Here is a 26297-nt window from a genome sequence, read left to right as displayed (position 1 = left end):
AAGGGAGACTAGGACTCTGTATTTTATTTGCTCTGTAACACATCTGGTGTGTCTTTTGGCTCCTGGGAGCAATGGATTTATTCAGTCTTATCTTTCTGTGGGGATGAGCAAGATCAAAAGCCTGAAGCCAGTTACATACAGAAACCAATTCCCTGTTTCACACACCACAAGCAGATCCAGACCAAACAAGCCTCACCCATTTCCTTCCCCACAGGACAGTGCACTTATGGCACTTGCATGTTCATGGGTCAAGTCAAGCCAGAAGAGATTGCCCAAGATCTATTCCAGAAAATAAAAATAAACAAATGTTATTTGCTGTTGGGTAAAAGAAAGTCCATGTCAGTATTGACCTGTGAGGAAATCCCTCCATCTGAGTGTTCCTGAAGCATCAGATGCTTTTTCTGCAAAATGTTGTGTATTATGAGGTGGAAAATCTATGTCTGGCTCCTTTGGGAAGCTGCACAGCTCCTCACAGAGGGGCAGTGTGAGAATTCCTTTGAAAAGTGAATGCAGTGGGTTGCTGTTAGCACTCAAACAATCTTTTTAGCCTGTAAGTCACCGGGGTAGAACAGCCCAGCTTCCTGTTCTTCCAAGCCATGCACTCAAATCTTGGCGTGGCTCAGAGCCACCAGGGCATGCCATGTGCTCCACAAAGCCAGCAAGAGACTGGGGCTGGAGGCTGGAGAGGTCCCTGGGAGACTTTGTGCAACAGGGGACAAATTTTGTGGGGGGACAGCAGCAGCAGAGCCCAGGCGTTGGGGTGTTCACTCAGGGCAGAATCCATCTTCACCCATTCCTTGCCATAGGGAAGCTTTGGGTTTCCCCAGCATCCTCTGCATCACTGCAGCCTCAGCTGCTCCTGAGCAGTCTGTTAGGGGCTCAGGAACTACAGGACAGCATTCCCAGCCCTATGAAGCACCAGAGTTAAATACTTCCACGGCCAGTCAATGGAAACAGGCTCTGGCCCTTCAGGAGCACAAAACACACACAGAGATGTGTTTCTGCTCTATGGGACGTGAGCTGTGATTCATCACCTGAATATGGATGGCTTATCCTCTGAAATGCTCCATGCTGTAAACCATTTTCCCTTTTTGAGAGCTGCTGGGCTTCAGAAGTCATGAGAGGTGAGGGGTCCAGTGGGGAAAGCTTCTCTGAGAGCTGGGAGTGGGCAGTTCCACCTTGCTGCAAAGCACTGGGAAAACACTTTGTTGATTAAATCCTTGTTCAGGGCTTTATCCTCCTTCACTCACTTCAGAATTGCTGAGATGAAACCAGAGGTAAAGCAGCAGGCCTTGTGTTTAGATAAGGAATGTCCTTTGGAGGGAGCAGTCACTTTAACCTGCACTCAGAGCTCCTTCTGGCAATGTTTGTTCTCACTGAGGCCTCCTGTCAAGACTCCTTTGGTGGCTGCTCACTGTCTGCTGCTCCTCTGCAGCAAAGGGAGATGGAAACCACTCCATGGTGCACCTCTGGGCTGCATCAGCCCTGGGATCTGTTTGCATTTCCTGGCTGTCACTGAGATGGATGCTCTGTCTCATTTGTTGAGAGTGGTAGCATCCCTGGGAGCCCAGGGATGGAGCAGGACTCCACAGAGATGGGCATTTTGTGTATTCATTGCTTTCCTTGGTATTTTAGCAGGAAAATAGTAGAGGGGAGAATATTAAATGGAGTGGAGGTTGTGCAGCCTGGTGTCTGTGAGGAGCAGGGGCCACACCAGTCTGCACCAGTGGCAGGACAAGTGTCTCTGCCTATGACAACAGGTCATGCTGCTTGGCAGCATGAAAAGTCTTAAAACTGATTTTTATGTCATCTGCTTTCTGAATTTTGGGGACTTCATTTCACACACTGCCCCACTAAACATCCCCAAACAAGGTTCATGTAACGTGGCTGTGGCTGGTGACCTGTGCACTGGATTTGAATATTTATTTTGCCCCATAACTGATCCTGATTTACTTTTCCATGAGCCCTGGATAAAGGGATCAGCCTGAAGCTGTGGGTGAGCACACATAGCAGCTGGCAGTGTGACATCAGTGTGTTTTGTTCTCTCTAGAATGCATGAACTGCACCAGGCTGGCTGACATGACCGAGAGGCTGAACACGCTGGAGGCCAAGGTAAGGAGCTGCCTTATTCTCCTGGCCCACCAACATTTCCAAGAGTTTCTGCTGAAAAACACATCGAATTGGCAGGCCTGGAGAGATCAGTGCCTCTTCCTCTCTCCATGGCAGTGGCTCTTCCCCAGAACATGAAGCACTGTTTGCCTCTAGCCCTGCTCCTTCCCCTCCCATATGGCTGCATCCCTGCCTCAGCCCAGCTCCTCCAAAATAATGCTCAGACCTCAGAAATACCTTGCCAAGTGTTGCCATCATTTTATTTGTCACTGTTTGCCTGTGACACCTGCCCTCCCTCTGCTCTGCTGTATTTCTTCAAGTGCAATCCAGTCCTGCTTTTTCATCCCTTTTCTGAAGGGTGGGAGGCTCTCATGCATAGTTCAGTGGAGACAAATATTAGGGGGAGACCTTCACATTGTGGAGGTGGTTTTTTTTTTTCTACAAATAGTTTTAATTTCTACCTACTGGGATTCAGATAAATTCTTCCAGTCTAGCAACAAAGCAGCTGAGTCAGCATTCCCCTTTGATCTGTGGTCCCTCCTGTGACAGCCCACTCCTGGCTGCTACTTATCATGCTTTGGTCCCTTTAAGGCATTTACTGCTGTTATTATTCATTAACTGATGCTTATCAATGACATGAAAGAATTTAGGGAGAAACCTTTGCGGAGGGAGGTGGTGGTTGTGTGGTGTTTTTGAGGCCAGTACATGATATTATGGTAATTTGGGAATTGTTTGTGCTGAAATGAAGTCTGGAGCCTCCTCAAAGCCTTCACAGTTATATTTCACTACAGGAAAATGAAGGGGTGGGGGGAATGAAGTTCTGGGGAACAGGATTGTTCCAGTGGAAACAACTGGTGTAGAGCAAAGGACCAAAGGGAGCTGGGCTGTTTGAGCAGCAGGGGCTGGCAGTGGGGGTCCTCTGGCAGGGCAGGGCAGGGCAGAGGGGCTGCTGAGTGACCCCTGTGTGTGCAGTCCTGAGTGCAAGTGAGCCACAGGTCTGGCCTCAGAGAGGTGTGAATCAGCCCTTCCTGCCAGGCTGTGGCCAGCTGTAAAAGGCTGACTGGAAAAGGACAACCAGAGGTTGTCCTGACATCACTCCCCACTCTGCTGCCTTGTGCTGCTCAGCACTTGTGTGGGTAACAATGTGTAAAGACTGATGGCAGCTCAGCTGGGGCCTGCCAGGACTTTGGGCAGGGGGAAGGAGGTTCTACCTGCCCAAACCCCTTTGGGAAGTCAGGCAGAGCATGCTGTGTCCCTGATTTAGTGGTGCAGCCAGGCAGTTGGTGCTGCTGCTGTGATGGTTTTCCTCCTGACTTCCCTCTGCTCCCACACAGACCCAAACTGGGAGCAAGGCTCATCAAAAGGGTTCACTTTTACAGAGGAAAATGAGTTACTGCCTTCCTTTTTGAAGTACTAAAGACCATGTGTCTGCAAGGAGACCTTCTGCAGCACAGCCCAGCAAGGTCCTTATCAATCTTTTGGCTTCCACTTTGTTTGAAAAGCTGTGGATGCTTTGCAAAAATTGACTGTAGCAATGAAACAGAGAGTGAAGCAACAGTACACGACTGCTGGTGCTGTACACAGGAGAAATATGCTGAGTCCCCCTTTTTTCAAGGTTAATTTAAGTTCAGTTTGATCTCTGTAGCAATCTAATGAACTCACTTGTTATTATTCAACAATAGCCAGCATTGTTTAAAGGTGCTCATGTTTGTTTGGTGGTGTCTGCATTCCTGCTCTGGATTTTGGAGGAAGATCCCTGTTTTGCTGGATGATCTGGATGTGACGTTGTCTTCTCAGCTGTCCATACTGACTTCTTGTAATGTCATTTCACCACAACAACCTGAAGCTGTTTTGAGGAGCACAGGAAGGATGGGATGGGCACACACATCTCTGCCAGTGCCAAAGGCTGTTTCCCACTGGATTTTTGCAGGTTTTTTCTGCAAAGGCAGATGTGGAATTTCATCTTCCCCATAAGCAGAGCTGGATTTTCCTGCCACAGTCCTGCTCCCTCTGGAGGGAGCTGAAATTGAAGCACTTTGCTGCTTTTGCTCTTTTGAATTTCAGCCCAGAATGACCAAGGTGAGCTCAGGGATGGCAACAGGAAAGACCAGCCTGAGGTTTCTTCTTTTCCCACTCCTCTTCAGCTTTTATAGCAGCCCCCCTAAAAATGGGGATGTAACCAGCAAAGGTCTCATCTTTCCTATTACAAGGGTGAGCTGCTTCATCCAAATTGTAAGATCAATGTCCAAATGAGGTAATAAAAGTAACCCTCTGATTTTAGTAATATGAGAGTTGGATCAGAAGGTGAGAAGCAAAAACAAACACAGAGCAAATGGAATGAAAAATGACTCATTAGGGACCAGTGCTTTTATTGCCCTTGGGGAGGAGAGAGGCTGAGCCATGGCTCAACTGCAGCACAACCAACTCTTCATGTGCCTCACACCTCCCTGTGTGGCTCCAGGATGTCCTTGTGCCTGCAGGAGGTGTTTCTGCAGGGAGGGAGTGAAGGCAGATGAAATCAGGTTCCATCCTCATCTCCTGTTTCCAGCTACCACATTGTCTTCCCCAGGATGGAGTTCATGTGCTCACCAGACCCACTGAGTGCCAGAGTTCTGAGAGCTTGATTGATGGTGCTGAGCTGGAAATCTACAGAGCACAGGACTGTGTCAGGGAGGATGGTGACCACTCTGGGCTGGAAGGACAAGAAATGGTGTGGACTGGAAGAAAAGTACCTTTTCCCCAAGCCCCAACATGCCAACCCTTTTTTCTCTCCTGTGACATCTTAGTTTACACCCCCACAACACCCCTGACCCCACGGGAGCCTCACTGGTGGGAGGACAGAGCAAACTCTGCTTTTATTTCATAGCAAAGGTTTCACAAAGAGCAAACCCTGCTTTTATTTCATAGCAAAGGTTTCACTTAAGCCAGCACAGCCCCTTAGTGGGAAGTGTGTTCAGCCCTTCCGGAATTTCCTGAGCCTGGTGCTGCCCTCCTGTGTCACAGGACTGAGCTCAGACAAACCTGGGGAGTGACAGCACTGCCCATGGCAGAAAGGGCTGGAAAGGGAGCAGGGCTGCAGGCAGGGATGCAGGTGGGGCTGGCAGATTTGCAGGCAGGGCTGCAGGCAGCTGCACACAAATTCCTGCTCTTTTTGCTTGCCCAGTTTCTTTAAGTAAGCACCACCACAGAGCTCTGGGCAGCACTGTATTAATCCCAGGTTTGGGCTGCAGTTGGAGTGCAGTGCTTGATCTGAGCTGATCTAAGCCAGCCTTATCTCCTGACACAGCTCTTGTGAAGCTTGTGGCATTTCACTTCCAGCTCTAATGCCTGGAGATAGCATTACATATCCAGTGTCTGATTGATTCATTGTGTGATTGATAAATGACATGCATAGTTTTTGCATGAAAGCAGCCCCTGTAATGTGATTCCCCACACAGAAGATCCTGAAAGGTTTGAAAAAAAATCTTTGTACAGTGCACAGAATTTGATAGATTCATTGCTATTTTTTTTAAATCAGCCCATTTATTTAGGAGAGATTACCAACAGCACCTTCACTACTCTGTCTTTGGATGGTAAAGCATCATTACTTTGAGTTTTAATGTGATCATTGTAGGAAATGTTTCTGTATTTCCCTCTTCTCCCAGGCAGTTACATTAAATACTGGCAGCTGTCTGGGATGTTTTATGGGGTTTGTCTTTCCTTTCTCTGATAGACAATAAAACAATTCCCTGCTGTAGAGGAGAAATATTTGGAAGATAGCAAATGTTTCACGGTGCTGTGACATGGCAGAGAGATTGGGAGGGGAACCAGAACTGCTTGGCTGTGAGGCTGCTGCTGGCTCTGCAGGGTGGACATGAGCAGTTGCTTGATACTTCAGCGACTTCCATGGATTTTCCATGTTCTGTATGTGATAGCTATGAGCAGGTATTTCCTTTCCTTTCTGAACAAGAAGGTGTCATTATTATTATCATCATCATCATCATCATTAATCCCTAAGGTTTCCTAATGGCTATGTGTAGAATCTGTTGCTCCAGCTCCAGCAGTACATTGAATTTAAGGAGAATTTGGGCTGTTTCACAGGTAGCTATATAATAACTGGCTGGTTTCTGGTAGCAGTAACAACATGGAATCAATCCCCGTAAAATTTCTAATTTAATGCTGAGTTTCTGTAGGTCAGTTAATCACTCAAATATCCCTAAGAATAAAATGCAACTTCCTAACTGATTCTTACAAGGAGGAACCATGAATCAAACGGGGTGGGCAAACTCAATTTTGTGTAACTTTGTATCCATTTCTTGTTTTTAGCTGCTCTGCAATAATCCTGATGATGAGGCAGTTTGGGTACTGAGCCTTCTCTCATTTGGGCATCCTGCTGTCTTTCAGAAAGATGGTTAAAATCCTTTCCTCCTAAAGTCTAGTAATTTTTGGACCTTATTTCTTATCACTGTTGGATTGAAGGAGCAGTCTGTCCCCTAAGACTGTTCCATGTGTTTGGCCAATGCTGAAAATCGTTTGCCAGAACAACAAAAAGGCTGCAAAGGCCTCCTCATCCACCATTCCCTCCCACAAAGTCTTTTAGTTACAAGTTTGGCATTTTTAGTCAAATGGATTTAATATTTTCATAAAATAACTTTGCAAAATTCTCTTTTCCTGACACGCAACTCAAGTTTGCCAAGCAAATCCTACGTCTGCATTAGGAGATACTTTTGCTGTGTTTAATACCTGGGACACTCTTACAAGCTTGGATTTTTTAAGAGAAATACATTTGTGGACAAACAGTAGGTTTTGTCAAGGGAGGTGTGTGAGGAGCCCAAGGGATGTGCTCAGATCCTTTTGTAATTCGGTGTCCAAACATTCGAATTTCCACTTGATTCTAATCAGAAATTCTGTGGGAGCTTCATAAGTAAAGTATCACTGAAAGGTAAAAATTGCTTTGGGTCCTTTTTCTTTCAACATGCACCAAGGTGAGCCAGGAAAGGCCCAATCTCCTCATCTTTTCCCTTGTTCTGCTCTCTCCCAGCAGCTTTTAGAGCTCTGGGGAGGAGAGGAGCACACGAGGCATCTGAGCTGCCTTGGGTGAATCCCTGAGCTGATCCCTCCTCACCTGGGGGAAGCAGAGCTGATCCCAAAGGCATTGCTGGGCACAGGGGACACTTGCTCAAGACTAAATTCACCCCAGGCTGGGCTGGGTTCACATCCCTGGCATTCCTACATCCCCAGGAAGCCTCAGCAATACCTGAGGCGGAGGAATGATGTGGTTTTGAGGGTGGAAGGTTATAGCTCCCATGTATTTTTATCTGGTGTTTTAGAGGCACAATGGTGAATCTGATTTCACTCTGAGCTCCCTTGGTGCTTTGTGTGCAGGGCATTGCTGGATCCTCTCCACATCTGGCTCCTTGGGGTGCCAGCTGTTGCAGGCTGGGGTCTCAGCAGCAGAGTAAATCCCACTGGTGAGGACATTCAGAGGAGCTCCCCAGTGCCTCACAGGAGCACAGCCCTCCAGCTGTTCTCTTAAAACCTCCAGGGTCTGAGGAGCTGCTGAACACTGCCTGTGTTTTGTCTGAACTGGGAGGGCAGCTGGGCTTTTGTGTCTTCTCTGCCCTGATTCCCCTCCAGAAGGTACCTGCTGAGGAGAGAGTTGCATTTTCCATCCTGATTTTGGAAATCTGGTAGCTCTGTTTGTAGAAAGAACAGGAACTGTGCTACCTGATGGAAGCCTTTGGTCCATGTTTTTGTCTTCCATGCATTATCTGATGGCACAAACCTCACCTTTTGCTCTGCACTGAGTCACTACAATGACATCAGCTAGTGCTCCCTCCATAATTTATCAATGCAACAACAACATCTCCATGCACTAATTATCTTGTCCCTTTGGCCAAAGCCTCTAAGATGTTGTAAGTTTGAAGTCACCCAGATTCTCTGGGCACCCAGTTCCTCAGATGTTGGTGGACACTTACTGGATGTCTTTTGGCTTTTGAAACCAAGCACTTGTGTCAGTGCTGGAGCCTTGTGTTCACAGGTCCCACACTGCTATGAGAGAGAGACTTTCCCCATCACATTTTGTCAAACTCCCTGTTTAGATCTGTCTTGATGAATGATTAAAAAACTCTTATATTGCCAAATAATTTGCTATGAAGAAAGATCTGTCGCAAGTTATGTAATTTACCATTATTAATCAGCTTGTGTCTCCACAAGATCAAGGGAATCTTTCTTTACACTGGAATTTTTAGCTGATGAGCTGGTTTCATGCAGTTTCTTTCCCTCCTCTTTAGAGAGGGATGGAAGGGAGTTAATTCCACCGATGCTTCAAGAGACTAAATATCCCCTGTTTATTAATTAATAATATCCATCTGGATTTTTATCCAAAGAAAAAAGCATTGTGAGCCCTGTCATATCAACTTTTAAATCTTTGGAAGCCTAGCTGCTCTTCCCTTGTTTCTAACACCTACCTAGTTACAGGACATCAGGAATGTGAGCAGAGGACAGATGATGGGAGGAGGCTGCCTTTGTGAAATCTTTTTTTGATGAGTGGGAACAACAAAAATAGGGTTCTGGAAAGCCACTACAAGCCAAAAAAAGTCCTCTGACACCGAACATCTCAAGAAGATGAAAACCGTCCTCCCATTTCCATTGTCCCTGGCCTGAGCTTTTGATCTGACGCAAGAAATGTGGTATTTGTCTGAAGTTGAGAAAGTTTATGCTGGCAAATGGAAAAGGAGGAGGTGGGTTGAGTAAGCTGGGACTGAGCTCTAGGCACACAACGCTCGTGTCCCCGCGGAGGGCCGGGAGCGGAGCGGGATCCACAGCCAGGCTTCGAGCCCTGGGAGTGGAGCGGGAGCCAGAGCCTGCTCTGGGAGCCTGGTGGGTCTGGGAGCCCCAGGGTGACCCTGCAGCCTCTGGAGCTGGCTCTGAGCCTTGCCCAGGGCAGGATGGTCCCCATGTTCTGAGCGGCTCCCGTGGCCGGCGTGGCTCCCGCGCGCTGTTGGCAGCAGAGGTGGCCCTGTCTCATCCCTTCCAGCCTCTTGACCCAGCTCAGCTGTGTCTGACCTGGGGTCTGAGCCAGAGACAAACCCTCTCTTGCCAGAGGCTCCAGTTCAGCACGGCCATTTAGGCTCATTTGAGTTTTTCCTTCCACACGTGCAGAAAGACAAAAGTTTGAGGGTTTTGCTGAGTTGAGGCCGTCCTTCAACTCAGACTGCAAGGCAGGGAGGAAAGAGTGTTTTGTGTTCTGCAGGGATCTGCTGTCCTGGCACTACAGGCAGCAACCACTGTCATTCTCTCTGCCTTCCCTGGTTGGCTGGTGAGTGACATCAGTCAGGGCTGCAAGACATTTCATTTATCTGGTGGCATGAGGATGTTTTCTGCCTCCATTCTTCATGGAGGCAGAACTTTTGTGTTGGAAGTTGTAGCAGCACAGGTGGGCCCTGCTTGCAATGAGGATTCCCTATAAAAATCCCACATTCTTCCCTTGATGTTATCCCTCTCTCTACCTCAACCCTATTGACTAGAAAATACCAAGATTTTAGTACTGAGACTTTAATACACTGCACATTTTGCTAATTTTCTTTCTGGCTGTGAGCCTCTGTGGTATCATTTTCCAGCAGTTTACTCAGAGGGCTCAGAACTTTCTTTTTTTTGTTTAATGAAAGTGGGAATTCTCCTCGAGTCCCCTGACTACAGCAATGGCAGCCTTAAGAAAAACAGAACGTGACAGAAAGTGGATGAATGGCTCCAGTGCTATTGCAATAATGTGTAAGGAGCCCATTTGTGCTCTGTGCTGTGTGAGCTGTGAGAGGACACTCCTTGTTGAAAGAGTTGTGTGTAGTTTGAGATTTTTGAATGTGACTAAATCCCTCGTGCTTCTCCTTCTTTAGCTTGGCTCTGTGGATCTCACGGATGTGAGAGTTCTCCTCTTTCTGCTTTATTTCTTTTGGGCATTTCTTCAGACCTAATCATAAAAACTAGAATTTCTCAGCAATTTCAAGTCTGGAGACTTCCTGAGCTGTATCATTTCGTGCCCAGGGAAAATAAACTTGTTACTCTGGTTTGAGCCTTAATGACTGCGAAGTATATATAATCAATTTATAACAGCGCATGCTGGATTATCCTGTGCATGGCTTTACAGCTTTTACAGCATTTATCAGCAGAGTGCTCATTTAAAACATGTTGTTTTAATGAAAAGGATACCGTTGCCACTGTTTTGTGTTGATTATGTGGTAACACATTTTTATTATCACCCATAAAAATGATTTGGAGCCGTTCCACTCCAGATGCGACCTTGGGCAGAGCCGTGCTCGCGCCGCCCGCGAGGGCCATGGGCCCCTGTGGTTTGCTGGGCCCTGACCATGGCTGCAGTGATTTAATATCCCTGTTCCCACAGCTCTGCAGAACACTGGCCAAGACAGCCCCTGTGTGCCCCTTCCTCACAGCAGGAGCATCCCAGCCCTGCCCTGGCTGCAGCTCCTCTAATCTGCCACCTCCAGGGTTACTCTGCCTCTCTACCCGAGCACATTTTGGCAACATCCAGATGTTAGCTGGGGAAGTGAAAAGATGATATAATAAATAATATAAAGTGATTCAGAAAAGGTCTTCAGCTCACACTTGAGTCCCATGGCAGTGGAAGTTAAGCACAGTTATGGTAAGGCACATGCTTAAGTGTTTGTTGAACTGATAACACGTTTCCTAGAAAGTCTGAGGAATAAATCATTGGGTAGGAGCACAGAGTGCAAGAGGCAGATGGAACTGATTCCTTCCTGCCTGGCATCAGTCAAACCTGGTGAAGAAAAGCATTGTGACCTTACTCCATTTTGCTGTACTCAGAAAGCAGGACTCTGGATATGTAAATAAAGGTCCTTGCAATAAAGGAAGAATTGTGCTTGTTTGCAAGAGTGAGGTTCAGTTCCCTTGCACTTAACCCAGCTCCCAGTTTAATTAGTTTCTGATTCACCCCCATCAGGCCAGGACATTCTGCAGGAAGTTCATCATTCCTGGCGCTGCTGCAGTGCTGGCTCTCACCACGCCTTGCAATAAAGAAGTGATAAACCTTGTAATAATTGCAAGTTAAAAACAAACAAGTGGAGCCAAGTCACTCTCATTTATAATTGCAGTGTGACTTCATTATGTAAAGACAACACAGTGTGTAAAGGCTGAAACTTCTAGGGATTTAATGGAAAGTTTGAGCCACATTCCCTTTTATTTCCCTTGTCCCTAAATTAGTATTGCTTAGGTGGTTTTCAAACAGGAAAAGATGATGCTGAAACAAACCTCAGTGTTGCACGCCTAGAAAAATGTTCCTGTGTTAGAGACCAGCTCCCAGTTTCACAGAGGCTACCAGTGGGCAGGGAGCAGAGCCTGATGGACAGCCTGGACCATCTGGGGAACGTGGGGTCACTTTGCCCAGGAAAGAAGGTTGTAAATGGCCCAAACACCTCAGGGATGCCTGTTGGGATGTTTGAAGGTTGTGTGTTTGCAAGGCCTAGAAACAGCTGTGAGTTTTAATAATATCCTATTGCTTCTAAGCAGAGCTCCTTGAGTAAACAGACTGCTCTCTCACTTTTTTTTTTTTTAATTTGCTTCAAAGTTTAAGTACTTCATCTCTTTAAAAGCTTCATCTTCTCCATCATCTTTAATTTGGTTGATATTTGTGCTTTTACAACCAGTACTTGTCCTCAGTTTGCTACCCTGGGCTTTCAGATGCAGCCCTTCACCTCATCCCAGCTGTCAGTCATTTCTGATTTTCTGGCTCTGGTTTGAACACCAGGGAGATGCTGTGTTCCTGACAGCAGCTTCAGTCTCTGCTCACATGTTCCTCACCAGGGACACAGTCCCACATGAGGCCGAGTCCCTCTGGAGGCAGTGAAGTCCTCCCCAAGGAGGGTGTGTGTGGGACACACAATTAACACAGCAGCTTCCTAGCTAATTGATGCTGATTTCCTAAAACCAATAAAGCTTTTATGCCAAAATCTTGTGGTCTGTGAGCAGAGTTATTCCCAGCCCTGTCTGGCAAGAAGAGGAGTTTAGGACCTCCTCAGGAATTGACACAGTGTCTGAAACCATCCAGGTCACAGATCATGGAATATTCTGAGTTGGAAGGGACCCACGAGGACCATTCAGTCCAGTTCTTAAGGGGAGGGCCCATGTGGGGGCTGAAGCCATGTCCTGGTTTGAGAAGACAGGTGTCTGCTAAGGAAGGCAGGTGCCTCCCTTGAAATGGAAAATGGAAAATGTAAACCCCCTCCGAATTATTAAAATTTTGAAATTAGGGGCTCTCGGGCAAAGATATGGGAATAGGAATAACAGTTCTGTACTAGGAAAATTAAAAATACAAATGCAATAGTCCAAAAAACAATACACTGCCAGAGTCAGAACAGGAGCTGACCCCCTGTGGGTCAGGGTGGTGGCAGCAGTGCCATTCCATGGTGGCTCAGCCCTCCTGCAGTGCCAGCTGTGCTTCTGCTGGAGCAGGGATCCTGCACAAGGCTGGAGTTTTTCTCTGCAGCTCCAGGGCTGCTGGAGATGGGCCTGCTCTTCCTCTGGCAATGCAGGGCAGCAGAAAGCTGCTCCTCTGGGAATGCAGTGGGCAAAGGCTGCTGTGCTGTTCCAGGCTCAGATTGTATCCAGGTAGGAATGCTTGGCTCTGTCGTGGTTGTGATGGAGACAATACAAAGCAACACTCCATTTTCAGAAGGCTTCAAACTGGTTTTATTATAGCATGCATGCTTTTTATACATTGTTACAAAACTCCTAAGTTTACACTTTACTCATTGGTCAGGAAAGACAAACAAATTACTCATTGGAACAGGCTGTTGCAGGTTTCTCTTATTTCTCCTCCTTTCTTTCTGGGTTTCTCTGTCAATGACCTTGGTAGGAAATTCTTCCAGGGGCAAACACGGACCCTCTTATCAAACTTCTCTGGGGCTCACTGAAGTCGCTGTAAAACCTCTTCCACCTGGCTCCTGCCCTGGGCAGAGCATCTCCCCATGGGATGATGGAATTTGATCAGCCATGCAGGGACACTCAGTGGCCATGAACAGCAGAGATCTCCTGGAGGGAGGATTGGCTGTGGGAGAGATAAAGAAAAAACTGCCCCATGACCAGCAGAGAAGTGCCCCAGCTCTGACAGATGAGAACAGAACACACACCCCCATTTCCATCCAAACACAACCCACAACTCTGGGCTTGTGAGCCCTTGCTGTGAGAGCCAGCTGAGCTGTGTGTGTTGCCCATGTGTCTCTGTGCAGATCCTGCTGCTGGAGGCTGCAGAGAGGAGCCCAGCCCTGGAGAACAACCTGCCCATCACGGGCACCACGGCCACGTGGTACGAGGAGCTGCTGCCCGACGCCTTCCCCCTGCTGAACCCCGGCACTGTCCTCAGGAAAAACGTGGGATCTGCTGGTAAGCCTGGCCTGCTCTTCACCAAATCACCCGTCCTACAAACACCATGCCTTTGGGGGAGCTAGAAAGGAGTCTGGGTCTGCTCTGTCCTTGGGAGCTGCAGAGCAGAGGGGTTGGGGGGTCTCTGCCCTTCCTTGAGTTCAGCCAGAGCAGAGCAGGGATGTCCTGGGAAAAAAATCCATTGAAGCTGCATTTTGCCAGCCATGGTGGCCTGTGGCAGCCACAATTTCTGCTGGCACAAACATCTGCTGGGAGCTGGATTTGGGTCTGTTCGAGTTCTGTTAAGCCCAGCAGGGCCACTGTGCCTGCCTTTGTGTTTCAGTGGGCTTGTTTTAAAGTCCAGAGGTTGGGGATTTTGAGGCCTGGACACATTGAAACATTCCTGAGGAAACTCCAGAGATCCATCAGGATCACAGTGGGACAGTTCCTGCTTACCTACAGAGCACCAACTGCAGTGTTTCCCAGTCTGGGAGCAGTGCTGGGGGGGTAGAGGAATGGGCTGCATGGGTCATTCTTGGTTTTATTAGGACAAAAAACTTTCCCATGAATAGCAGCATCAGTTGCAGTCTGCTTTATATTTTCTAAATTTGCCATAAACACAATGGGCTGTTTTATGATCCCTCTTGTGGCATGAAAAAAAAATACACTTATAAGAATACAGTTATAAGAAAATACAGTTATAAGAAACTCTCCCTCTGAGCCCACTTGGCCAGACAAATCCCCACACACTGAATTTTCTTGACCTTGGCATCTTTTTTCAAGATCCCTGCTCTCTGCTTCCAAAGCCCTGTCTGTGTGTTGCTTTGCTTGCTCCCAGAGCAGTTCTTTATTCTTTAGGGCCTACTTTGCTTTTTTTTTCTTTCTTCTTTTTTCCATTTTTTTGGCCCAGGCAGTTTATTATGGCAGCCCTTCCCGACTGCAGCAGACTTGGAGCGACCAAAACAGTCCAGATGTTGTCCCTGTTTATGATTTGTCATGATGCCACAACATGGAGGGAGGTTCACTAACAATATGTTCTGCAAAGTATTCTCAGAACCACAGCCACAGCTGCCAGGAACTGAATTAGAGCAGTTTCCCCAGTGTCCATTATTTGCTCATTCTGCCTTTCCCGTGTCATTTATTTTTGCTGTGGCAGTGGCTCTGCACCTGCTCTTTGCTGCACCAAGGTCAGCCCAGCAAAATGCTGGTGACTCTGGGCCTTCCACACCAAGTCCTGTCCTCGTGGAGGCTCCTCACACGTGGTCATGTCCTGCTGGGCTCAGAGCAGTGGCTGCTCCCCCCCAGGCTTCTGGCAGTGCTGCCAAGCAGAGCAGCTTCCCTGCAGCACTTTGATCAGCCCATGGTGCAGGGTCAGCACCTTCCAGCCCTGCAGCAAGGCCAGCTGGTCACTGGTGGTCACCTCCTAAAGCAGGTGGTGATGCCTGAGCTGTGGGTGAGCCTGTGGTGTCAGCCAGATTCCAGGCTGTGTGTGTGTGTGTGTGTGCTACCAGGTGTTGTCCTTGCTCAGTGTTACCCTTTGTTTTTCTGGCCTTGATTTATTTAACCTGGTGTGGAATAATAACTGTGGTGTAATAAAGGAATGAGGAATGCACTGGAGCTTCTGGAGCCAGGCCAGTGTCTTTCAGCAATGAGAAATTATCACTTCAGTTGCTCACTGACACTGCTGGAGCCCCTACCCAACCTCTGTGGGCTTCAAATTCTTGCTTTGCTAAAGAGCTGTGGGGGTATTTCATGGATCTGGGTCCATATTTGGCCTCCTTCCCTCCCCACACCAGTCTGTGTCCACGATTCAAAGCCAGCCAAAAAAACTCAGAGTGGATTTTGGTGGAGTGAAGGGAACTCCACACAACTGAGGATGGAGGGGAGCTGCTCATTTTGCATGATTTCACCACCATGCCCTGACTTGCTGCTCCAGGCTGCCCCCAGGTTCTCTTACAGGGATCTCAGGAGATCTTTCACCATGGGGGATATTGAAGAGGGTGGAAGTCAGGTCTGAGTGTCCTGGGTGATTTGGGGCTGTGGAAAGCTAATCCTCTGTCCCTCCCACCCCTTCCCCTGAGCCTTTTGGGAAACATTCCCTGCTTTGCCCTGCTTCTGGGTGCTCAGCCAAAATAAATCCCAGCCCTGCCTTGCATGCCACGCAGCTGGAGGGACCAAGGGCAGGATGCTGGGGCCTGACACAAGGTGGGTGACATGGACAGGATGCTGTGAGCTCTGCAAGTGTTTGTGGATGACCCTGTAGCTCTGGGTTGGCTGATGCCTCTCCAGGCTGAGGTCCAGGAAAACTTGCTACTGTTCATGAGGGTGGTTAGTTCTTCTGTGAGTGACAGGGCTGAGGATAGACAATCATTTAAAAGCAATCAGTGCTGTTGAGACAGCTGCAGCACTGGCCTTTCTGATCAGCTTGTTAATCAACAGAATACATTTTCCTGAGTATTAAGAAAATATATACACTCTGGCTGAGCCACTTGGCAGCAAGAGACCTAATTTTTCATATCTCTCTATTTTTCTCCTATTCTTTTTTTTTATTATTATTTTACCCTGTCCTTCTTGAACAGAGCCTAAAGGACACAGAGGTGCAGAGGAGCAGCTGATACCCCAGGGTAAGTTCATATTTCTGCTATTTCTCTTTCAAAGCACAAACTGTTGTTGTGCCCAGTCCTGTACTTATGTCCCAAAAAGCAGAAGAGTCCTGTGGCCAGGAGCTCTCTGGAGCCTCACAGATGGAGAGGCTGAGTTTGTTCTTTGGGTTTTATCTGATCATGGGCTGCTTTGGTTGGAGAGGCCAAACACCAGTTTTATCACCTCTGAGACATTCATTCCCCAGCACACAAGGGATGGACAGCAGTGTCTGATGGAGAGGCAGATCATGGAAGCATATGTGGCCAGAGCCAGCAGGGCATGTCCTGAGTGATGGGAGAAAACTTCTCTAGCTGGTGTTACCTGCTGGGGGCACCAGGAGCCTCTGGGGATGGCAGGACATCACTTTCCTATGCTCCATATAAACAGAGCAGCTCCTGTGCAGGGAAAACCCTGGGGAAGGAGGGCAGCAGATGGTGTGTTGCAGGTTAATGACAGAGCCAGGGAGAAAATCCAGGTCTCTGCACATCTGATTTGGTTTCCAGCAGCAGATTACTCACCCTCTGCATTAAAAAAAAATATTTTTCCTGTGGTCTTTTACTTCATATTGTTTGGAGGATAAATACTCACCAGGGCTGGAAGCAATGCCTCTGCAGCAGAGCTGATTTATGCCAGCTGAAGATTTGGCCTCCCCTCTTTTCCCTGAATCCTTCCCTTTTTCTTCCCCCTGTTGTTGCACTTGTCTCTTTTGAGCTGGTAACACCATTTGTCACCAGAATGAGCATCACCCAGTGCTGCTTCTCCAGCCTTTCCTCCAGCTCTTCCCCCTCCAGGAAGGAAGTGCCAGCTTCTCTAAAGCTCTGCTGCAGCGGTGGCATTGAGGATGCTGCAGGAGATGATTGCTCCTGGGCTGCAGGACTCCATGGCATTGAGTTAGAAGGTTGGACTGAAGGATTGAGGGTGATTTCCACAAGTGAGGGAATGTTCTGGCCCACACTCAGCAGCACAGCGTGTCGTGCTTGCAAAACAGCTTCTGCTGTTCTTCCCTCTGTGCTGCAATGGCTGCAGAGCAGTTTCAGGTGTGCTGGGGTTTGCAGGGGTAGAAGCTGTTTCCAGTGCTGTGAAAAAATGCTCTTGCTTTCCTAAAAGGGCTCCTCATCACCTGCCTGGGCTTCCCAGGACAGCATCCAGGGGAGATCCATCCTTCTATCCATAGAAAAGGCTGTGGTTTGTGTCCTCTGGATAAGCAAATTGATCCAAATTAAAACCTGGCCTTAATTCCTTATTCAATACTCAGATTAATTCAGATCTTTATTAATGACTGAATGCAACAAAAGTACAGGCTCACACTCCCACTCAAAGCCATTGAGAAATGTCATTTCCTGCGTCTGCCCAGTTTCATCATGGATTGAAGCAGGAGAGAGATTTCATTTTGGTAAGAAAAAGCAGTTTGGACATCTCTGCAAAATGGAAAAAAGAAGAGAGGAAGGGTGATTTTTCTACAGGGCTCTAATACTGGGGGATTATTAATTTGTTCTGAGAAATGAGGAGTGTGGATGAATGTCTGGGGTGACAGGGTTTTGTACTCCAGGTGATCTATCCCACATCTAGAGTGGGAACTGGACCCAAATGTGGGAGCTGCAGATCCTGTGAGCTTTGATGTGATTGTGCAGCCCTGTTCCCTGGTACCAGCTGGGAAGGTGCTGTCCAGCTTCCTTCCTTTTCTCCTTCTCTCCCTCCATTCCCATCCATGCTCTCCACCCCCAGCTGCAGCATATTCTGCTGGCACTGGTTTTGGGGGGTCCAGTACCTCTCCTGATACCTGGGAAGGAGTAAGACACTCCTTAAGAGCTGATCAAACCTTAAATTGCTGTGCTGTGTTGTGGTCACCTGTAACACAGGGACTAAAATCTGAAATCTGAATGTGCTGAACTTTGGACTCATCCTGATCTCCCTGTGGCTTTGGAGCTTGCATCTGCCACTGCTTTCAAATACTCTGAGCCCTTTGGTAGCCCAGAAACCAGGAGCCTCTGACTCTCTTGGCTCTGACAGTTAATGCCTTTGTTGTAACCATTAACCACTTAATCTGAGCAGACAGACCCACTTGCCCACACCTCCAGGGCATTAAAGCCTCAGTGCTGTTTGCACAGTGTTTAAATGTCTCTCATGCGAGCCTAAGACCAGCAGTGCTCTTCTGAACAGCACCATAAAATTGCCAAGTGTTGTTGTTATTTTGGTAGTCTGGGGAAAGCAGCATTAAGATATTATTTAGTGTCACCAGAAGTGGTGACTTTGAGATCCCTAATGCTGCCTCTGCATCTCTCCTGGGCTTTCCGGGTGTCTGAGTGGGCTTGCCAAGAAACATCCCACTGGGCTGCAATCACTGCTCCTGGTGTTGCCCTGGAACCCTGCTCAGCACCCTGCTCAGTGATATTCATTACTGACAGCCAGTTCCTGCACAAGTTGGGGGCATTAATGTCACTTTGGGATTAAAAACCTGAGCACAGCGTGGAGCCCTGAGAGCTGAATGAACTCAGGAGAAACCAGGGAAACGTCACTGATACAGAACCTCTGGGTGGTGTGAACAGAGCAAGTGGGAGACAGGGTTTGATGTTCTTTGGCAAATCTGGTTTGGGTATTTTGGTACATTGGGATGGCCCAGGAGTTTATGTGTGTCTGGATGAAGCCAGCAAAGGACACCCAGACCTGGCAAAGCCATTCAGGCCTTGGGAAGGGGACAGTGTGGGCTCAGTGTAGCTCTGCCCAGCACATCCCAGCTGGAGGTGTACTGCATTCGCAGGCAACCCCGACGAGGGGGAGAGAATGATGCATCTGACTCCATCTTATCAGAAAGCTAATTAATTACTTTATTATACTATATTATTCTATATCATATTGCACTATATTACATTACATCTAAACTGAATCTGCCAAGCACTCAACTGCACTCCACTGCACTGAATCTCATGACTGTCTCAACAGTCCTGACACACACACACACCTGGCCCTGATGGGCCAAGGGAACAAAACACCATCACTTTGGGTCAGCAATCTCCATATTGCATTCTACAAACAAAACACCATCACTTTGGGTCAGCAATCTCCATATTGCATTCTACAAACAAAACACCATCACTTTGGGTCAGCAATCTCCATATTGCATTCTACAAACAAAGCACCATCACTTTGGGTCAGCAATCATCTCCATATTGCATTCTACAAACAAAACACCATCACTTTGGGTCAGCAATCTCCATATTGCATTCTACTTTTGCACAAACACAGGCACTGCAAATGAGATAAGAATATTCTTGGGAATATTCTTAGAATATTCTTGGGAATAAGAATTGTGCCTTGCTTTTCTCTGTGAAGAGAAATGTGGGGTTACACAGGTGCACATCCTGCTGACTTTTTGGGGAGGGTCTTGTGCATGGGCATGTGCTTTTTCCTTACAGGATTGAAGGAAGAAGAGGAGAAGCAAAGTCCAGTCTGGCTTTTTTGGCTTCCCTGCCAGACAGCTCCTGCCAGCAGTGCCCCCCTGTCAGTGCACTGCTGCATTTCTCCCCTTTGCATCACTGAGTCTCTCCCCTCTGGTTTCGAGGTTGCTGAAGCCTTTCTGACCTCAGCAGTGTCCTAACTTCCAGCTAATTTCCTTTCTGAACATTTCCAGGGATTCCAGGACAGGTTGGTCCCCCGGGCCCAGTTGGACCCACTGGGCTCCCAGGACCACCAGGGCCCAAAGGAGAGAAGGGGCAGCCCGGGGAGAGAGGCCCAGCAGGGCCACCAGGTGAGTCCTGTGACAGGAGGTGGTTCACTTCATACAAATTGTCTGTGACAGCAGCTCAGACAAGGCCAGACACACAAGATTTGAGCATCTTCAGCTGGTATCAAATCCATTCCAGTGAGTCCCCTGGGAGCTGGAATCAGCCAGGAGCTCCCAGGGCAGGCAAGCACCTGCAGGAGCAATGACTGACCCTGGGATTTCCTGTGGAGCAGGAGAGAGCCTGTCCCAGAAAGCTGCAGAGCAGGATCATGTTTCCCCATCCTGCTCAGGAGCTGTAAGAAAGAGCCTGTGACCTGTCAGCCTTCTGAGCAGAGCATTCTCTGTTTAACCCTCTCACTGGGTGCCTGTTTGAACTCCCTTTTTTCTCCACCATTTGTGTCAAGCTGTCAGATGCCAGGATGTCAAACTAATGATGCTTTTCTATGTTAAGGGAAAAGGTTAGGAGGCCATTCTTTCAGAGAACACTCCATTCCTGAGCTAGGAGTCTTTCTTCATTCCCCAAACGTTCCTGAATGTTTTGATGAAGGTGATACTGCACAAGAGGTGCCAGACCTCAGGCTCAGTGCTCTGTGTGTCTGAAAGGCTCAGTCTGTCTGTCTGTCTGTCTGTCTCAGGCTCTGTGCCTTGTGAGCCTGAGCTTGGTTAAGATTTAAAACCCTGAGAGTGCCTTAAATGTGAGAGCAGCCCTGAACACTTTTTGGCACTTTCTGGCGAGCTGTCAGTGGCCAAGGCCTGGCCAAGGATGTGTCTGGCTTTTTTGGTTTCTCAGTTTGTAAGGAGAGCCTTGGAGCCCCACAGGACATGTGATCTGTCTGCTGCTGGACTGACTCTGCTTCCTGGCAGGGAGGTGACACAGGTGTACCTGGAGGGAAAGAGGATTTGATTTCACACTTTGCTGCCTGTAGTTTCTCACTCAGCCTCAGGGAGAGGGGAGATTTCACCCTTTCAGCAACTGGGCTGCTCAAAGGCAGCACCTCTGAGCCAAGCCAAGCTCTCTCCTTTGCAGAGGAAGATGCTAAACAAAACAAAACAAAACAAAAAAAAAAAACCAAACCAAAAAAAAAAAAAAACAACAAAAAAAAAAAAAAAAAAAGAAGGAAAATTGGGAAGCTGTTTCTATTTTCTATTTTCCTCACTCTTCTATGCAGCTCAGGACAGAAATCCTTTGTCTTCTTGCTGCCTTTTCAAGGATAGCATCATTAGCACATCCCCAAAGGCATTAACACTCTTCTCCTGCCTCTGCACAGGGATGTTGGGACCTCAAGGACCAAGAGGACTTCCAGGAGAAACTGGGATCCCAGGTCCCCCAGGTCCTCCAGGGCCACCAGCCACCCCAAGCCTCCCTCTCACCTTCCAGCAAGGGGTTCTCTACTCACTCCAGCCCACAGCTGAAAAAGAAAGTAAGTTCTCTCCTCATTTCCCATGTTCTCCTGTGGCATCAGCAGAGTGGGCAGGCACGGGGCAGCTCAGCTCTGCTCCCACCTCCTTGCCAGGCTCTGCCAGGCCCTGGGAGCAGCTGGAGCCTCCCTGCATTGTGTGGGGCTCCTGGAAGCTCCTGTTCAAGGTGGAACATCTTGGAAGCTGCTGAGAGTTCACCTCTCCAAGATGAAGAACGAAGTCCCTGCTCTCCTCAATTGTCAGTGAGAGCAGGGTTTGGAGGATTTTGTTCTCTGTGCCTGTTTTTTTAGGTTCATCACAGCTTTGGGGAGGCAATTTGGTGTCCTGTAAGCTTCCATCAGGAGTGGGAAGAGGGTCTCTGGTGAAATGACAGAGCTCAGCTAGCATCACCTGAGAGAAAGGGCCAGAGGGGTCCAGAGGGGCAGATCAGGTGCTGGTGCACCAAAGCTGTGGGGTTGGAGCCCTCTTGGTGCCACTGTTATGGTGTTGGAGTGTCAGGGCTGCTCAGGAATCAGCAAGGACTGGAGATTTGCAGCTCTGGAATTACCACAAAGACATGTGTTAAATGTGTCTCCTTCCCTGCCCCTGCAGATGCTTCTTCCACCTGTGTTTCTGGTGCATCCACATTATCCCACATCCACACAAAACACAGAATTATGGACTGGAAAGTCCAGACTGACACCCTGATTTATCCCTTCCCTGTAACAGGAGGGCCAGGGTTTCTTTGTGCTGATTTTAAAAATAGATTTATGTGCTGTGCAGGGCAAGAAAAGGCTTTCTAGGAAAGGCACATCCTGCACTTGGATTGGAATGCTCTCAGATTTGGGCTTGATTCTGCTGGTCCAGCCCTGTGGAGCTGGCAGGTACTAATGAGGGAGCAGAGCTCAGCTGTGTCTGCCCTTGCTCTGTTGGGTCTCCCACCTCCACTCCCCCAGAGCTCAGCTGTGCCTCTTCCCCAGCCCTGCTGCTCCTGTCCAGCTTCAAAGCCCAGTTGTCTTAGTTACAGCCAAGGATTACTAAGTCTCCCCATGTCTGACAGTTATCTCAAGCTCTCCCTTCCCCTCCCTTCCACCCACTCTGCTCTCCAGACTCCTTTTCCCAAAAGTGAACAGCTGTATTTTTAATTTAGGGGGAATTTTAACAGCTCGATTTCGTATTCAGTTACTTAGGGTGTATGAGCAGGGTGAATAACTGAGGTTCAAGACTGAGATTTTCACAAAACACACATCAGCATGCTGCATTCATCAGCCTGAGAACAAGGAGAGTTTGCATTACACTTGTCTCACTCCTCTCAGGGTCACACATTCTGCCTTTTATTCCAAGTGATCCCTAAGGATGGTTTGGGTGCTGCTGCTGCCCCCTCCCTCCAACCACCCTTGGAATTAAACTCTTCCTTGTGATCAGTGGATAAATTAAAAAGTGAATAAAGGCTTTGCATGGCTTTCCCAGCTGATGTGTGAGGAGGGTGAACTCAGTGTTGTGCCCAAACGGGAGAGGATAAATGGTGGATAATTATTTCTGTTGTCTCTGCCAGCACTGGGCAGCCACAGGGACTTGAGAACAGAGAGGAGATGGTGACTGCTCCATTTCCATCCCTGGGCATTCCTCCCTCCATGCCTGTGCATTTCTTGGTTTGCAGAAGGAGTAGCCCAAGATTTTATGACACTTTTTCTTAGTACAAATCCAGCTGCAAATATCTATGTCACCATGACAGTGTTCTGGCAGTATCAAGTTTATTTTCTTACCATTTTTCCTCTCTCTTGGCTGATTTTGCCTTCTACAGGCTGGTGGAAAGCTGATCTTCTGCCACCAGTAAAACGTAGCCTTGTAAATTCTGTTTAGCTTTTTAAAAATGTGTTTACTTGTTTTGAAAGGAGCACATCTGAAAACTATAAACACAAAATTCCAGCTGCTGACAGCAGAGGGAAGCATATTCCTGCTAATGGGAATGAGATGTGAGAGCTGTATCAGGTTATTGTTATTATACCGAGTTTGGTTCTGCCTGAACATGGTTAATGTCTGTGCTTTTATTAATTGCAACAAGTTCCTGTTGGCAATATTTGTCTGCAGGCAGAAGCCAGAAATAGGGAGACAAATATTTTCTCAGTTTCCTTGTGCTGTGGTAAAAGAAATGGTCCCATTTTTTCCCTCCAGATCAGGTAGCAGAAAAAAAATTAAGACAGGATTACTTCATTTCCATCCTGTCTCTACAAATCAAGGCTATAATGAGGGAATTTATCCCTTAGTCAGAAACCTTAGCCCTTGGCCAGAAGCTGAGCTGCTGTTCCCCACTGCTGGGGCTGCTGCTGCTGGGACCTCTCACTTTGCCTGCCACTTAAAAATGAGTGATCAGGTACATGGGCTAGAGCCAGCTCATTCCTATTCCTTGTGCTAACATTGGGGATTTCTAGGGAATAGTTAGGGAAAATAATGCAACTCTCCCTCTTGAGGGCTGTTTCCTTCCAGCTCGAAGATTTGCAAAGGACACAAGAAATAAAATTACCCTGTTTTCATAGAATCATCACTGCTGGAAAAGACCTTCAAGACCAAGTCCAGCCATCAGCCCAGCACCACTAAACCATGTCCTCAAGGGCCACAGCCACACATGTTTATCACTTCCAGGGATGGTGACTCCACCACTCCCTGAGGGGAGAGCCAGGGGAAACTGAGGCAGAGTAGCTGATGGTGTGCCCAGCATGTCAGAGGGATCTGTGCAGCAGCATCCCAGCTGCCAGCAAGGCCCTGTCTGAGGAGGGAGAACAGAGCAGAGGAAGTGAAGGGGAAGGAGAAGAGAAAAGGAATTGAGAAAACTGAATCCTTTCCAAGTGCCCTGAGCTGCCTGTGCTGCTCTGGCTGGGCAGCTTTCACTGTGTCCTTCAGGGCATTTCTGTGCTGTTTCAGGGTGTCTCTGTTCCACTCCAGAGAACACAGGTGCTCCTACCTGAGCAGGCCACACTGGTTTCACTCCTCCTCTTGGCTTGGATAGGGGTTGGAAAGCTCCTGGAGCAAATTCAGGATCAAAGTCTCAAATGAAGCATTGTCTGCTGCTTTGGGGTACCCAGGAGCACTGAACCAGAATCCAGCTCTTGAGCCCAGCAGAGCCTGGGTCAGTGCAGGAGGTGGCTGAAAGGGAAGATTCCTGCTGCCATTTGATGCTGTTTTGTGGCTGCTCTAACAGTCTCCAGCTGCAGAGAGCCCCAGAATGTCCCCATTTATAAGGGAGTTTATAAGGAGATACAAGTTCTTCCTGCTGCTTTATGAGAATATGGAGGCAATCCTTTAAAAAATATGAGGGCTGTGTTTTAACACACTTCAGTCCCATCTCATTCACAGTGTGTTTCATTCAGAGCTGATCCTGGAAAGAAACCTGGCTCCAAGTGAGTCCTGCCTGGCCAGGAAGGAGCTGGCACAGTCCTGTGCTGCCCAGGCCAGGCAGGAGCTGCTGAGCCCAAGGGTTGTTGATCAGAGCTCTCTTCTGTGTCACAATCATGTAATCACCTTTCATTAAATAATGTTGAGTCAAATGTCAGGAGGGGTGGATTTGTGGGAGTAACTGTCATGGTAATAATGTGCCATTGAGCTGGAATGTTTTGTAACCCAAATCTTTATCCCTGGCTTACCTCCAGCCGAAATTAAACTCTGGTTATTTGCAGTCCACCCTCTGCCCCTCTCTGTGGATGTGCAGTTGATTTTGTTGATCACTTTAAAAACAAAAGGCTCTGCAACTGTTAAAGTCTTCACTGCTGTTTGATGCTCATTTCCCAATTTCATCTTACTCCCAAGCTGTGATGGATTTTGACAGGGTCAAATAAAACTCAAATTAATTGGATTACACACTTCACTGGGGTACCTTTCCTCCTGAAGATGAGAAGAGTCTCAGTTGTTTTGTTTCAGGGCTGTGAGGAGGGGGAAGATGAATGGGTTTAGAAACAGCAGTCAGATAAATACCTGTTTGCATTCAGGCTTTAGGCACAAAAAGTGGTTCTTAGAAGGATCTGGGGTGGACCTTGTGCTGTGCTGCTGCCAGGAAGGCATTGCAGAGGTCATCCTTGGCAGCCACAGCCATTGCACAGTTTTCCCTGGGAACTGCTTTCAAACACCTGCCTTGGAAGCTCTCTCTATCACTGCCAACGCACCAGAAGCTGGGAAGGCTTCACAGTGTGGCTGCTAAAATTTCTGGGGAGTTCACCTTCTGACCTCTGGGCTGGACTCTGCAGAGTAAGCAAACACCCTTCTGACCTTCCTGGTGTCACTTGACATTAGCAGTGAGACATTCCCAGCCTTTTCCTGCCCAGGGTTCCCCTGAATTTTACTGTGATGAGTTACAGGGATGGGTGGAAGGAAACATGAGTAAGCTTGAGGTCATGGGCAGGAGGAGATGGACATTATTTCTTTAAGGCGCCTCCAGCTGTGGAAAATGTGGGGTTTTCAGAGGGTTTGCCATCCTGGTGACCAGGAGCCAACATCTTCATCCAGGTTAAACAGGAGATTTATTGTCGGTCCAAAGGGTCAGGACAGAAAGCCTTGGTAGCACCAGGATGTGGGGTTCCTTCTTCTTGTCCTTGTTTTGTGGCCTTGTTGGCTTGGTTGTTCACTGAATTTTTGCTCTAGGTTTCCACAACTGTCCCAAAGTGTCGTGGGGTGCTCAGATGAAAGGTGCTGTCAGACAGGTACCACCCCAGATTACAGGTGTGCCACAGAACAGGTCCACAGGGAACAGGGTTGTTAAGTATGGGTTTGACATTGCATTACATACTGAGGGTTGCTTTTTTATTTATAGTTTTGGGTTTTCTGTTCAGCTGCCAACTGAATAGAAACCTATTGGCTCCAGGCTGAGGGAAAATATGGACAGCTACAGGCTGCTGGGGTTTATTCTTGACTGGAGAGAGCTGAGAAAGATGTGCAAAAGCACAAAACTCCTCCAATTCCTGCTGCTGGCTTTTCCTTCCCTGCTCCACTCCCATTTCTCTCCATTTCCCAGAGCTCAGTGAACCTGCCCAGTTGAACACCTAAAATAATCCTAAATGGCAGG

The 26297-nt window shown here is 47.9% G+C and overlaps 1 protein-coding gene across 6 annotated transcripts in view; it reads left to right on the top strand.

Annotated features, from left to right (window-relative positions):
- The window catches only part of COL26A1 (collagen type XXVI alpha 1 chain), a 169749-nt gene that overhangs the window by 124716 nt on the left and 18736 nt on the right, over positions 1 to 26297 (top strand). For all 6 annotated transcript variants that reach the window (XM_038158299.1, XM_038158302.1, XM_038158300.1 and 3 more), the window contains 5 exons: positions 2051 to 2112; positions 13350 to 13503; positions 16062 to 16106; positions 19754 to 19870; positions 21115 to 21267. In XM_038158299.1, the coding sequence (XP_038014227.1) occupies positions 2051 to 2112; positions 13350 to 13503; positions 16062 to 16106; positions 19754 to 19870; positions 21115 to 21267 (531 nt within the window). The remainder of the gene's footprint in view (positions 1 to 2050; positions 2113 to 13349; positions 13504 to 16061; positions 16107 to 19753; positions 19871 to 21114; positions 21268 to 26297) is intronic.

This window comes from Motacilla alba, chromosome 19 (genome assembly GCF_015832195.1).
Source record: "Motacilla alba alba isolate MOTALB_02 chromosome 19, Motacilla_alba_V1.0_pri, whole genome shotgun sequence".
NCBI lineage: Eukaryota > Metazoa > Chordata > Aves > Passeriformes > Motacillidae > Motacilla > Motacilla alba.
Note: the sequence above shows the minus strand (reverse complement) of the source record. Positions and strands in the feature narration are given on the sequence as shown.